Source organism: Acanthopagrus latus, chromosome 4 (genome assembly GCF_904848185.1).
Source record: "Acanthopagrus latus isolate v.2019 chromosome 4, fAcaLat1.1, whole genome shotgun sequence".
NCBI lineage: Eukaryota > Metazoa > Chordata > Actinopteri > Spariformes > Sparidae > Acanthopagrus > Acanthopagrus latus.
In genome coordinates, this window is record NC_051042.1 from 33,867,928 (window position 1) to 33,880,123 (window position 12,196).

The 12,196-nt window shown below is 42.4% G+C and overlaps 1 protein-coding gene and 1 long non-coding RNA gene across 2 annotated transcripts; both read right to left on the reverse strand.

Annotated features, from left to right (window-relative positions):
• Positions 1 to 73: 73 nt before the first annotated feature.
• tipin (timeless interacting protein) lies at positions 74 to 3,588 on the reverse strand. Its single transcript, XM_037094929.1, has 8 exons — positions 3,438 to 3,588; positions 2,004 to 2,136; positions 1,766 to 1,859; positions 1,600 to 1,675; positions 1,370 to 1,492; positions 1,215 to 1,275; positions 808 to 1,065; positions 74 to 654 (listed from the first exon to the last, which is right to left on the reverse strand). The coding sequence occupies exons 2-8, from the start codon at positions 2,122 to 2,124 to the stop codon at positions 383 to 385; spliced, it is 1,005 nt and encodes a 334-aa protein (XP_036950824.1). The 5' UTR covers positions 2,125 to 2,136; positions 3,438 to 3,588; the 3' UTR covers positions 74 to 382.
• Positions 3,589 to 4,427: 839 nt separating this feature from the next.
• LOC119018704 lies at positions 4,428 to 11,435 on the reverse strand. The gene is made up of 3 exons (XR_005074836.1): positions 11,096 to 11,435; positions 9,595 to 9,687; positions 4,428 to 5,113 (listed from the first exon to the last, which is right to left on the reverse strand). It is a non-coding gene; the product is annotated as an uncharacterized LOC119018704 (long non-coding RNA).
• Positions 11,436 to 12,196: the final 761 nt, after the last annotated feature.

A 12,196-nucleotide genomic window follows, 5' to 3' on the forward strand; every position in this document is an offset into this window, starting at 1 on the left:
GTGAAGCTAAATAATATTTTCCTCAGATTTTACTGTATGTGAAGATGAGATCAGTATCTTTCAACTGAAACAATTCAATTTAAAGTTAAATCTTTATTGTTGTTCACCGTTATAAAATCACAAGTAAGAAACATTAATTATGCAGCGACTTCTCACTGATGAGACAACTGAGCTCACAGTTTCAGACATTTCACCAGAACAGAATAATGTTTTAATATGTTGCCACACTCACTTCATCACTACATGAACAACACGGCACCTTAACATCAGGCAGGCGTGTTTTAGTTACTGACATAAAGTATAAAACATAAAGGAATCGCTCGGGTCGTCTGTTTCAGGCAGGAACCAGAGGAACAAGTTTTCTGTGCGCTGCTCTTCGGCTTTAATCTCCGTCCTCACACTCATTACTGGGCTGATGGAGCCGACTGATGCTGGCGTCTTCCTCTTTCTCACTCTGAGGTGATTCAGCAGACGCTTCAGAGTCTTTGTGTGGCTGCTCGTTGGGCTCTTGTGTGCTGCTGCTGGTCGGCTTCAGGTCCAAATCCTCCATCTCCTCGTCCTGATTTTCAGAGGTGTTGAGGACGTTTGCAGAGGAGACGGACGCGGGTTCGTCTGCCGACGTGGACGGCTCAACCGTCTGCGAGTCTGAAAGATCTGGAAGGCAGCAGTGTAACGTTCAATGAAACTACAATCCACTGAAAAGTAATTCTAATTGTATCTACTGTGTTTCAGGTATGTGTGAGGTAGATTTCTCTTTGTGAAGGTAGAATCTTTTTTCCATCCCTGAGCAGATGAGAAGCTTCTCACCTGTCTGCTGCTGCTGCTGCTGGCGGGCGAGCTTCCTCTCCAGAGCTCGCTGCCTGTTCAGCTCCATGCGTTTACGCTGCTCCTCGGTCAGAGACGGTGCAGCTGGGGAGGAGGAAGGAGCTGCTGGAGAGGGAGAAGGTGGAGCAGCTGGAGCCGGGGTGGAGTGGACCGGCGCCGGCAGGTTGGTTGGGAAAACTGTGCTGTTGAACGGATCTGGATCCCCGAAGACGTGAGATTCAGGAGCTGCTGCTTCTTCACCTAAACCGAAACAATGAGTCACAGAATCCTGGATTTAGAGTCAATTTGAACCTCGATCACTCTCATATGATTACTAGTTTATGTGTGACCTCATGTCGAGGATCTGTCTCATAAAGGAATTTACAATAATATTATTGTTCATGTCTTACCATTACCCACGTAGTCCTCGTGTGTCAGCGGCATGTCCAGTCGGATCCGTTTCAGACACGTCTGCCAGGTAGAAAAAGGCAGAAATGTTACAAACGCTGCACTTTAGAAAACAAGTACATTTCATTAAATATTCAGCTGAACATGCTCGTCCCACCTGCACTTCCTTCTTCTTGCCGAGTTTCTCCACTTTGTCGATAAACTCCTCAAACTGCAGTTTTGGATACAGCCTGTGGGCCCAGTTCTCCATCTTATGCATCAGCCGCTGCAGGTCCTCCGCCTGGTCGGACAAAAACACACAAACACCCCGATATGTGGATGATCTGATGACGTACAGTCAACATGAACTCCTGTTACTTCTGTCTGTGTGAACATGTCTGCTCTCACCTCGTGCCCTTTGCCTTTGAAACGGACGTCATCAAACAGTGTTCGCAGAGCTGGAAGTCCTCTGTCTGAGATCAGCCTGAAGAAAAAGAACAACAACCATGGAGGTCGGAGTCTAGACTCCCTTTTTGAATCCTGCATTTTATGAAAGCACTGATGTCTGAAGTACCTGTTAGAGTCCAGTTTGGGCTGCGGCCTCTTCACTCCTTTTCTTTTAGCAGCAGGAACCTCTTCCAGCTTGGACACGTCGCCATTTTCCTCGTCTGCATTAACACAACACATCAGGTCACATGACATCAGGACAGGAGGTCAACATGCTGACAGTAACAGGAAACCTTCAGCAGGGCGGGCTGGGAGCAAATGAAGACTCTCAACTGCATGTTAAAGTGTAACATACAGCTTCTCACCATTTCCAAAGGGGTCTCCTTCATCTTGTCCTCCCTGGCCGGGGGACTGAGGCGGTGGGAGAGGAGGGAACGCTTCATCCTCCAGACCATCGCAGTCACCGATTTCTAGTGGGCCACGCATGATGTGTAGCTCCTGGAAGGAAAAAACAAAACATGGATCTCTCAATATCGACTCTAAAAGCAACAAGGTCTTGATAATTTAACTATTTTTTGGCAGATTACAGAGCTACTAGTTTTGTTTTTCAAGGAGAATATAATTTACTTTACTTAAGATCTGAATACTTCCTCCAGCTCAGGTCACACACGTTCATCTGTGTTAATGACCCAAAAGTGATTCTTGAGTAAAAGTAAAGATACTGTGTTGAAAAATCACTTGTGAAAGCCACTCATACAAAAAGCACTTGAATACCTTAAAGCAGTGGTCTCAGACTGATCCAGTAAAGGGCCGCTGTGGCTGCAGGTTTTCATTCCAACCAATCTTTACTGGATCAGTTTGAGACCACTGCCTTAAAGTAACTGATAGTAAATGTACTGTATGTATCAAAAACTACATTTCCAGCATTAATATACACGAGTAAAAGTACAAACATACATATGTTTACATACGGTAAACAATCGATAGACTGATTAGCGGATAAAATGTTGAACTTTTTTTGATCATCTGTGAATCAGCTGGTTGTCAATAAAATAAATTAAGTTCAGAATCCATTATTTTGGCTCTGATGCAGCATATAATCATTCAAAATAAATGTAGTTGAGTACAAGTACAACATTTGCCTCCAAAATGAAGTAATGTGTAGGTACTGAGCAGCAGAATATGTAAATAATCAAGTAAAGTGTCTCAAAACGAGTACAGTACTTGAGTAATATTCTTAGTTACTTTTCATCAGTGATGATCATGTTGCAGCATTTCCACAGTAGATCTGAGTTAAATTGGTGTTGACATCATTTTTATTTTCATCATCAGATATGAATATCGGCCCTGATATATCGGTCACCATCACTGTTTACAGTCGATATCGGCCACGAGTGAACAGATATCGGTCGCATGCAGCGTCATCAGTAGAAGGCGGTAAACTCAATAATGTCCAAAACACAAAGACACATAACATTATGTCCTCCTGTCACACAAGAGACGGACACAGGCCGAACAGACTGTAAGCAGGACATCCGCGTCTCTGTCTGAACGTTTGTTGAATCTGACTTCATGTTGGAGAAACATTTAATAGATGTAGAGACACGCGAACACCGCTGCTAAGCTAGCTACCAGCTGCCGGGTAAGAAAGTTAGCTAACAAGTTAAGACGTAAACTAGCTGCTGTCAGCGAAACGGTGAAAGGTTACGAGTCAACTGAAAGCGAACAGACACAAACATGACGACAGTTTGTATAATACAACACTGTAGTTCAAACTAAAAGTCAGAAAAGTGTCCCACCTGTCGGAGGCTGGCCGGAGGAGAAGCACGGAGCAGCGGCAAGCTAGCGACATCCACATCCGGTACACTTCTGTCCTTCAAAATAAAGTCCAGCAGATGTTAGCCAAAATTAAAGCTGCGAGCAGCGTTGGACGGGCCCTCGCAGTCCACGCACCTCGGGGCATGCTGCCGTCAGGGCTTTCGCATGCAACGCCTTGAAGAAGCTGTTTCTTAATAATTTGGTGGCCTGCTCCCGCTGGTATTAAGTAATGTACGCTGAATTAAAAAAAAACAGTGCGTGTACTGCTGCACGATTCCCCAGACAAAGACTGAGATGACGGTCCGCTTCTGGAGCTGACTGATGAAAATGTCCACATGAGGCATAATGCAATGAAATAGTTAAAGGAAGAAGCTGAAAGTATCATCGTCCAGTAGCTGAAGAGAATTTTCTCCAGTTCTTCCAGCTGCTCTACACTCTGGCGATGATGTCACGCACTCTAGCTCACGCAATACACACCCATTATAAAATCAGAAGAAGGCCTAAAAATCCTTAAAACTAAAACTGTGATGATTTGGAAACCGTAAAAGATTTTTAGAAACTGAATACATGCCCAACAGTTCAAGGTCTTCTGACTCTTTAAAAGGTGGAGTGGTATCTGTAGCTCAAAGCATGAAGCACAACAAGAGGTTGAAAGTCGATGAGTTTTGAAGAGGATTTTAAGATTTTCCCATTTACTTTCCATTCAAACCAATTAGACTGCAACCACATCGCCACCTATTGGCTGATTTGCACCAAATTTTACACAAAGCCTCATCAGTCCATGGAACACAATTATGAACATTTACGTGATAATCAAACAGTATTTTGTCAAGATGTACACGATTGTCTGCGTTCAACACAATTAGATGTGAAGGTGTGAACATGTGGCCTACATTTAAGACATTAAATGTCCCACACAAGAGCTAAACGGTGTTGACAAGAAGCACCAGTCACGTAAGTCATTTCAGTCACACAGTTACAAAGAAAATGTCTTTATTTTGATTCCATTTGGTTACAAAGAAAAAAATATCGAAAATATTCTTCATTACATATTTTTAAATGTTTTCTCATTTGATTTTTTTTCAAATTAGTACATTTCTGCTCACCAGGTCTCATCTTCTATTTGTTATTAGTAAGTACTCAGTTTAAAAAACCAAGCTTCTCGTACAGGATGAGTAGGTCGGTAGCTGCCTAATTGTTTCCATCTTCTCTGCTTTAATAAAAGCAAAATGCCAATAAAAAACAGGGGAGTTTGTAGAAAGATGATGTGAATTAAGTGAACAAACTGAACCAGGTCTGTTTCGCAAGAGACTCATTTGATGCTTCATCACAGACGGACAGAAACCAAAGAGTCTGTTTTGATGAGGATGTTCGGGAGTCTCACAGTCTGAGAACAACATGTCAGTCCAAAAAACTTGATTTACAGGAAATCAGGATTCATTTCAGGAAACCGTCGTCCAACTCGTCCTCAGCAGCCTGTTCCTCTGCCCACAACTTTCAGCTCCTGGCTGCTCTCGTTCTGGAGAAACGAGCAGTGAACTGCAGATATATCAGCCATGTTTGATCCCCCTCGTGAAGTACAGGTTCAGGCTCCTGTGGCGGCTCGTCTCCATCGATTGGCTCATCTTGGTGATTCGTCCTTTCAACTGTCCATCACCTGCAAGATGAGAAAGAAGAGCAGTGGTAGTTTCACGTCTCTTGCGCAGGTTTTGTGTCTATTTGTGGAAGTTTTTAGTGAATTTGTGGAGGTTTGAGTATATTTGTGAAGGTTTGTGTATTTGCGGAGGTTTTGTGTCGATTTGTGGAAGTTTTTAGTGAATTAATGGAAATTTTTAATGAATTTGTATAAGTTTTTTGTGGATTTATGGAGGTTTGAGTGTATTTGTGGAGGTTTTGTGTATATTTGTGGAAGTTTTTAGTGAATTTATGGAAATTTTTTGTGAATTTGTTTAAGTTTTTTCTGGATTTGTGGAGGTTTGAGTGTATTTGTGGAGGTTTTGTGTATATTTGTGGAAGTTTTAGTGAATTTATGGACGTTTTGTGGATTTGTGGAGGTTTGACTGTATTTGTGGAGGTATTGTGTATATTTGTGGAAGTTTTTAGTGAATTTATGGAAATTTTTAGTGAATTTGTTAAAGTTTTTTGTGGAGGTTTGAGTATATTTGAGAATGTTTTGTGTATTTGTGGAGGTTTTGTTTGTATTTGTGGAAGTTTTTAGCCTTTTTTGGGAGGTTTTGAGTGTGTCTGTAAAAAGCAGTTAACACGTGTAAACACTGAGAGCCACAACATTAGAACCAGTGACAGGTGAAATAAATAACATGGATCATTGTGTTCCAATGTCATGTTCGGCTGTGAAGCCATGGGTCCCAGCATTCGTGTGGACGTCTCTTTGACAAACACCAGTCACCCAAACACAGCTGCAGACCAAGTACACCCTCTCATGGCAGCAGCACTCCTTGGTGGCAGTGCCCCCCCGCTCAGGAACGACCTGAGGAACGTGGGAAAGAGCTCAAGGTGTCAACATGACCTCCAGATTCCCCAGATCTCAATCCAGCTGAGCTTCCACTGGATGCAGTCAGAGCCAAGAACAATCCATGGGGGCCCCAACATGGATGGCAGTTGGTTCTGGCGCATCCAGCAGATGCTCAGCTGAAGTGGGATCTGGACAATGAGGAGACCAGTTTGAGGCCTTGGGTTCTTTGCCATGAGGGGGTGCAGTTGGTCTGAACGGTGTTTGGGTGGCTGGTGTTTGTCAAAGAGAATCCACAGAAATGACAGAACTCAAAGTTTCCCAGCAGAACATTTGATTGTAACAAGATGATCAATGCTCACTTCACTTGTCAGTTGTTTTAATGTTTCAACTGAACAGTGTATATATATATATATATGTTAAATAATTTTCATATTTTGCATAAATTTAGTTTTAACTATATTATTCATACTTTCACAGTACTTTGTCTGACAGCTTTAGTTACTAGTTACTTTGTCGATTCATATCAATATTAAACATTTGCTGATGAAACATGATATATTATTATAGATTAAGTTAATCAGCATTAAAAGCAGAAAGTTGAGATCTTAGAGAGGCCATGTGAGACAAGCCAGTGTCCTGCATTATGGAGGACAATTATTAATTAATTGATATATTGCATGATGCCGGCATACTTATAAAGCAATTCTGTACAAAGACAGCTGCTTTTTGAGTCTCATTCTCAGGTCGTCAAATAACACACTTTGTGAGTTATTAACAGGACTCATAGAGAGTCAAGTTGTTAACAGTGAGAAGACATGTATTTTCAATTACATTTTATTTCAAGATACATTTTCTATATACATTTTTTGTGATTATCCAGTGGCTGTAAAAACTCTCCTTGAATCCTGTGGGTTTTGAGGTGGGACTTAAGTCTGGTCTGGTTGGTCAGTTCACACAAGCCTGACCACAAACAACTGGATTGCTATTACTGAACTTTGGTGCCTGGAACTCTACAGTGGCGAACTGACTGTTGTAGCTTACGGCACTCAACATTGTTTAGCTAACACTGTTAGCCTGAAAAGCTTCATACCACGATGTTTTCGCCAGCAGAACAACAACTTCCAAGGGTTCATAAAGCTTATCAAGCACTCTCTGAGCACACATTTGCGCGCTCAAGTGCACATGTACAAGAACTAAAAACAAACCTTCAATACACTCCGAAGGGTGCAAAATAACTAACAACCGCTCAAGCTGTTTGTAGCTATCAGTTCACAAGACAACAACTCCAAAGGCTTCATAAAGCTCATCAAGCACTCTCTGAGCACACAGTTGCGCGTTCAAGTGCACATGTACAAGAACTAAAAACAAACCTTCAATACACTCAGAAGTACTCAGACAAATTAACAACCACTCAAAGTATCTGTAGCTATCATTTCACTACATCTCTACCATTAACATGACAACAACAACAACAACTGCTTCCAAAGAAAAAATGTCACCACAACACATTCAGATCGTTATCAGTGGTCTGCTGGGCATTAAGGCCGAGGGCCCTGTAACAGCTTTGTAATGATCTCTGCTTGGTGTTATCAAGCAGGATGCTGTTGCACACAGTTGCAAAGAAAATGAATTCTTGCAATTGTTTTCATTTAGTTTTATCACAGAGGTTCAACATTATCTTCAAGCAAAGGCATCGCGCCCATACACACTGAACTCGCGAGGGAAATCGTCATGGACAGTTGAGGGCAGAGATCCAAGCCGCTTTAGTGGCGTCAGGCTAGCTTCTACCGTGGCCCTGAGCATGTCCCTAGCCAGGCCGAGGCCCAAGCTAAACACGCACACTGTGTGCACGCTTCTACCAACCATAGGTGTCTGAACATGAGGGACCTGTAAGTTGGCGGGATCGCACGAGGGCTCGTAAGATACGCTATTACCAATACCAGCAACTGATCAAAGGCCTGACTACTGCCATTCATGGAAAACACTGCTTACAGCTCCGATGGACTGCACTCGGGCATTTGCCATTGAAGATAGCTGAAGTCTGGCCAAGTTAAACTATAAATTACAATAACACCAGGTAAGCCTGGCAGACCACTAACAACGGGACTGCTCTTACTGAACTTTTGTCCCCAGAAAGCTCTACACCACAAGGCCTCCAAAACAACACGTCTCAGCTCAGTTCTGCTGGTGTCGTAGCTCTCAATCCGCTGCACTTCTACCATGAATAAGAATGCTACTGCTAACAAACCTTACACAAGCCACCAAAAATTAACATGTCTCCGGTCATTCTGCTGGTGTTTACAGCTCAGTTTGCTGCACCTCTACCATGAATGTGACCACAAGAACCGCTTCTAAACCAAAAACTTCACCACCACACAGCTGCACGTCAGAAACTGAATAGGATCCTTATTAGTGGCCTGCTAGGGGAATACGCCGAGGCTAATGTTAGTGTTGAATCTACATAAATGAAGCTGTCCATTTAAATGTAAAAGTCCCAGCTCAAAACCAACAGGGTTCAAAGGAAGTACAAGTATTTCAAACAGGTTTTGTTTTATCAAATCAAATCAGGTCAATCAGATTTTGATTTACTGAGAGGAAATATAGACATATAGATATTTTAGACATATATAGAGTATTTAACATGTGTAGACACTGAGAGTCATATCATTATAACAGTGACAGGTGAAATAAATAACATGGATGATTTTGTTCCAATGCCATGTTCGGCTGTGAAGCCATGGGTCCTGGCATTCATGTGGATGTCTCTTTGACAAACAGCAGTCACCCAAACACAGCTGCAGACCAAGTACACCCTCTCATGGCAGCAGCACTCCTTGGTGGCAGTGCCCCCCCGCTCAGGAACGACCCGAGGAACGTGGGAAAGAGCTCAAGGTGTCAACATGACCTCCAGATTCCCCAGATCTCAATCCAGCTGAGCTTCCACTGGATGCAGTCAGAGCCAAGACCGATCCATGGGGGCCCCAACATGGATTGGAGTTGGTTCTGGCGCATCCAGCAGATGCTCAGCTGAAGTGGGATCTGGACAATGAGAAGACCAGTTTGAGGCCTTGGGTTCTTTGCCATGAGGGGGTGCAGTTGGTCTGAACAGTGTTTGGGTGGCTGGTGTTTGTCAAAGAGAATCCACAGAAATGACAGAACTCAAAGTTTCCCAGCAGAACATTTGAGTGTAACAAGATGATCAATGCTCACTTCACTTGTCAGTTGTTTTAATGTTGTGGCTGAACAGTGCAGATATACATGTTAAATAAAATATAATTATATAATTCATAATATATATAAATGCAGGTGTTCGTTAAACTGAAACAATGCCAGCTGGCTACAGTATCGCACTTAGTAAATATTAAAATACTATGACTTCCTTCTTTTATTCCCCATTGAACTAACCTGTACATTGCTTGCTTGCAAATTTGTTTGCCTTTTTAATTAGCTTTTTTAAAGACAAACAGAAAAAGAGGGAGAGAGACTAGTGTCCCAACAGTGACACTGTCATGGCTTCTGCCAACCCAAACTGTCGGTATTCAACGACCTGTGAATGAGACTCGACTATCCTCTAAAATCATTTACTGATCATAGAGTATTAATGAGCAGAAATTGACAAAACTCACACTTTCTGCCTCTAATTTTTGCACCTATATTGCACTGACCTGGTTGGACCAGGTGTGTCTCCTCTCCGGGTCTGATCACCATACAGGTCAGAGCTGTTCCACCTGAAGCTGAAGACAAGTCCCACTGTTCACCTGGAGAGAGGAGGAGGCACTTTAGTATAACATGATGACTACATGCATATATGTCTGTGTGTATACACATATTCTGATTGTAAGCAGAAAAAAGATGTATGGACAGAGTATAGACACATCTGGCAAAATGGGATTTCTTACAGGATTATCATTTCATAATAAAGAATGATATAGCGGTCTGTGACCACGTGCATGACATCACCTCAGGAGTCTCACATCACTCTGCACTATAAAATCTACTTTCATCTGATTTAATAAATGTGTTTTTTAAAGGTAAAACAAATGTAAACCAAATGTAATAAGTTCTGAGAACATTAAGAGCTTTATACACGAGTAATATGATTTCAAAGTCTATCTTTTGACACACAGTGCAGTGATTGCAGTAACACATTAAACCAAAACTGAGACAAACACACTGAATACATGCTGTGCAGCTACAATGAGGCTGCTTATTTTGTGTATAAACTACTTTAGCTGCTCAAAATGACCTTCTAGCTGCTGACATACTAACATACTGAGACATTATTGAGCACCTGGAGCCTGTTAGCTAACTGTGCTGTACTCAGATATTCAGCTGTAAAGATGATAGTATTAACAAGCTAACATTACACAGCACGATAATGGCGTCATGCTAACACTCTCCAACAGACACACACCTTAGCTAACATGCAAACCCGTCTGTAAAAACACAACGATGAAATGACCCAGACGTCTTTATAAGCTCATTATAGTGTCAGTAGCCCGTTAATAAAGCAGCTGAGCCGCTGGTAACATGTTTCCAAACCTTGCATTGCATCTCCAACAAATTTAAACTCAGCTAGCTAACATAACCACTGACTTAAACTGACCAGTAAACAAACGTTAGCTAACCAGCTTTCATGCCGTTTAAAATAATAAATAAATAAATAATACTTCAAGCCGAATTTAACGAAACTAGCGACTTGTTCTGAGACAGTGACCCAAATTTACGTAACTGTGCAGTGTTCATGTAATAAACACCGCAGATATAAAACGGCCAAAATCACAATGGAGTTTGGTGCATTGGGCAAAACATACAGTCCGCGGCGCGTTTGAATGGATGTAATTACAGAATTATGTTCCAGCCGAATTTATCTCAACACTAAACAGTTACACGAGACGTCTACAGTTTCGTGTTCAGAGTTATTTCAGAAACATTTGAGGCAAAAACAAATCTGACCGACATGAGAGGGAGGCTGGCTCCATTTTAACCGGCACTAGGCTGAGACAACATGGAGGTTACTTTGCAATGTGGAGCTCTTTGATATAAAGGAACATCACCTGCGCTAATCACCTGAGATCTATACAACTCCCACACAGACATGAACACACCTGAACTGAGCAGGTAAGCACACACATAAAGCAGATTCGTACAGAAGAGTTTACTGACCGTATTCGTGTCCTCAGAGTAGAGCCGCTGGAACCAGAGTGACGATCCAACAGCTATTTAAATACACATCTACAGTTTTGGAGGGAAATCCACTAATTTCACGCGGGAAACGAGCGAGACCGCCCCTTTTCGGCGCGCTCCACCTGCATTCGTCAGAAAGTCTGTGGGCGGGACTCATTGTGTTTATTCATCCAGTGTGAACTCATAATGGTGTTTAGCTCAGGTGGTAGAGCAGGATGTGAATGGAGGCTTTGCTTCTGCTCTGGGTTTGAGTCCCGCCATGGATCCTTAATTAGGGCCCGAGCAGGGAACCTGCGAGGACCCTATTGTTTTTGAAGCGATTCTTTATTAGGGCCCGAGCAGGGAACCTGCAACAAAATTCCTGCATATTGTGTTGAAAGCAGACAATCTTGCACATCTAAACAAAATACGGTCTGATTATCACGTAAATGTTCATAATTGTGTTCCATGGACTGATGAGGCTCTGTGTAAAATTTGGTGCAAATCGGCCTATAGATGGCGATCTGGTCGCAGTCTGAGTAGTTTGAATGGAAAGTAAATGGGAAAATCTTAAAATCCTCTTCAAAACTCATCGACTTTCAACCTCTTGTTGTGCTTCATACTTTGAGCTACAGATACCATTCCACCTTTTAAAGAGTCAGAAGACCTTGAACTGTTGGGCATGTATTCAGTTTTTAAAAGGATTTTTTTTAAGGATTTTTAGGCCTTCTCCTGATTTTATAATGGGTGTGTATTGCGTGAGCTAGAGTGCGTGACATCATCGCCAGAGTGTAGAGCAGCTGGAAGAACTGGAGAAAAAATTCTCTTCAGCTACTGGACGATGATACTTTCAGCTTCTTCCTGAAACTATTTCATTGCATTATGCCTCATGTGGACATTTTCGTCAGCCAGCTCCAGAAGCGGACCGTCATCTCAGTCTTTGTCTGGGGAATCGTGCAGCAGTACACGCTCTTTTTTCTGTCTTCAGCGTGCATTACTTAATACCAGCGGGAGCAGGGCACCAAATTATAAAGAAACAGCTTCTTCGAGGCGTTGCGTGCGGAAGCCCTGACGGCAGCATGCCCCGAGGTGCGTGGACTG

What these genes read in the sequence shown, in the direction of transcription:
- tipin (XM_037094929.1), bottom strand. Translation starts at nt 2,124, where the DNA reads ATGCGTGGCCCACTAGAAATCGGTGACTGCGATGGTCTGGAGGATGAA. An exon ending in AGGAGACCCCTTTGGAAATG is followed by an intron (nt 1,860 to 2,003) that starts GTGAGAAGCTGT and finishes GTGTTAATGCAG; the next exon opens with ACGAGGAAAATGGCGACGTG. An exon ending in GCAAGAAGAAGGAAGTGCAG is followed by an intron (nt 1,276 to 1,369) that starts GTGGGACGAGCA and finishes TCTACCTGGCAG; the next exon opens with ACGTGTCTGAAACGGATCCG.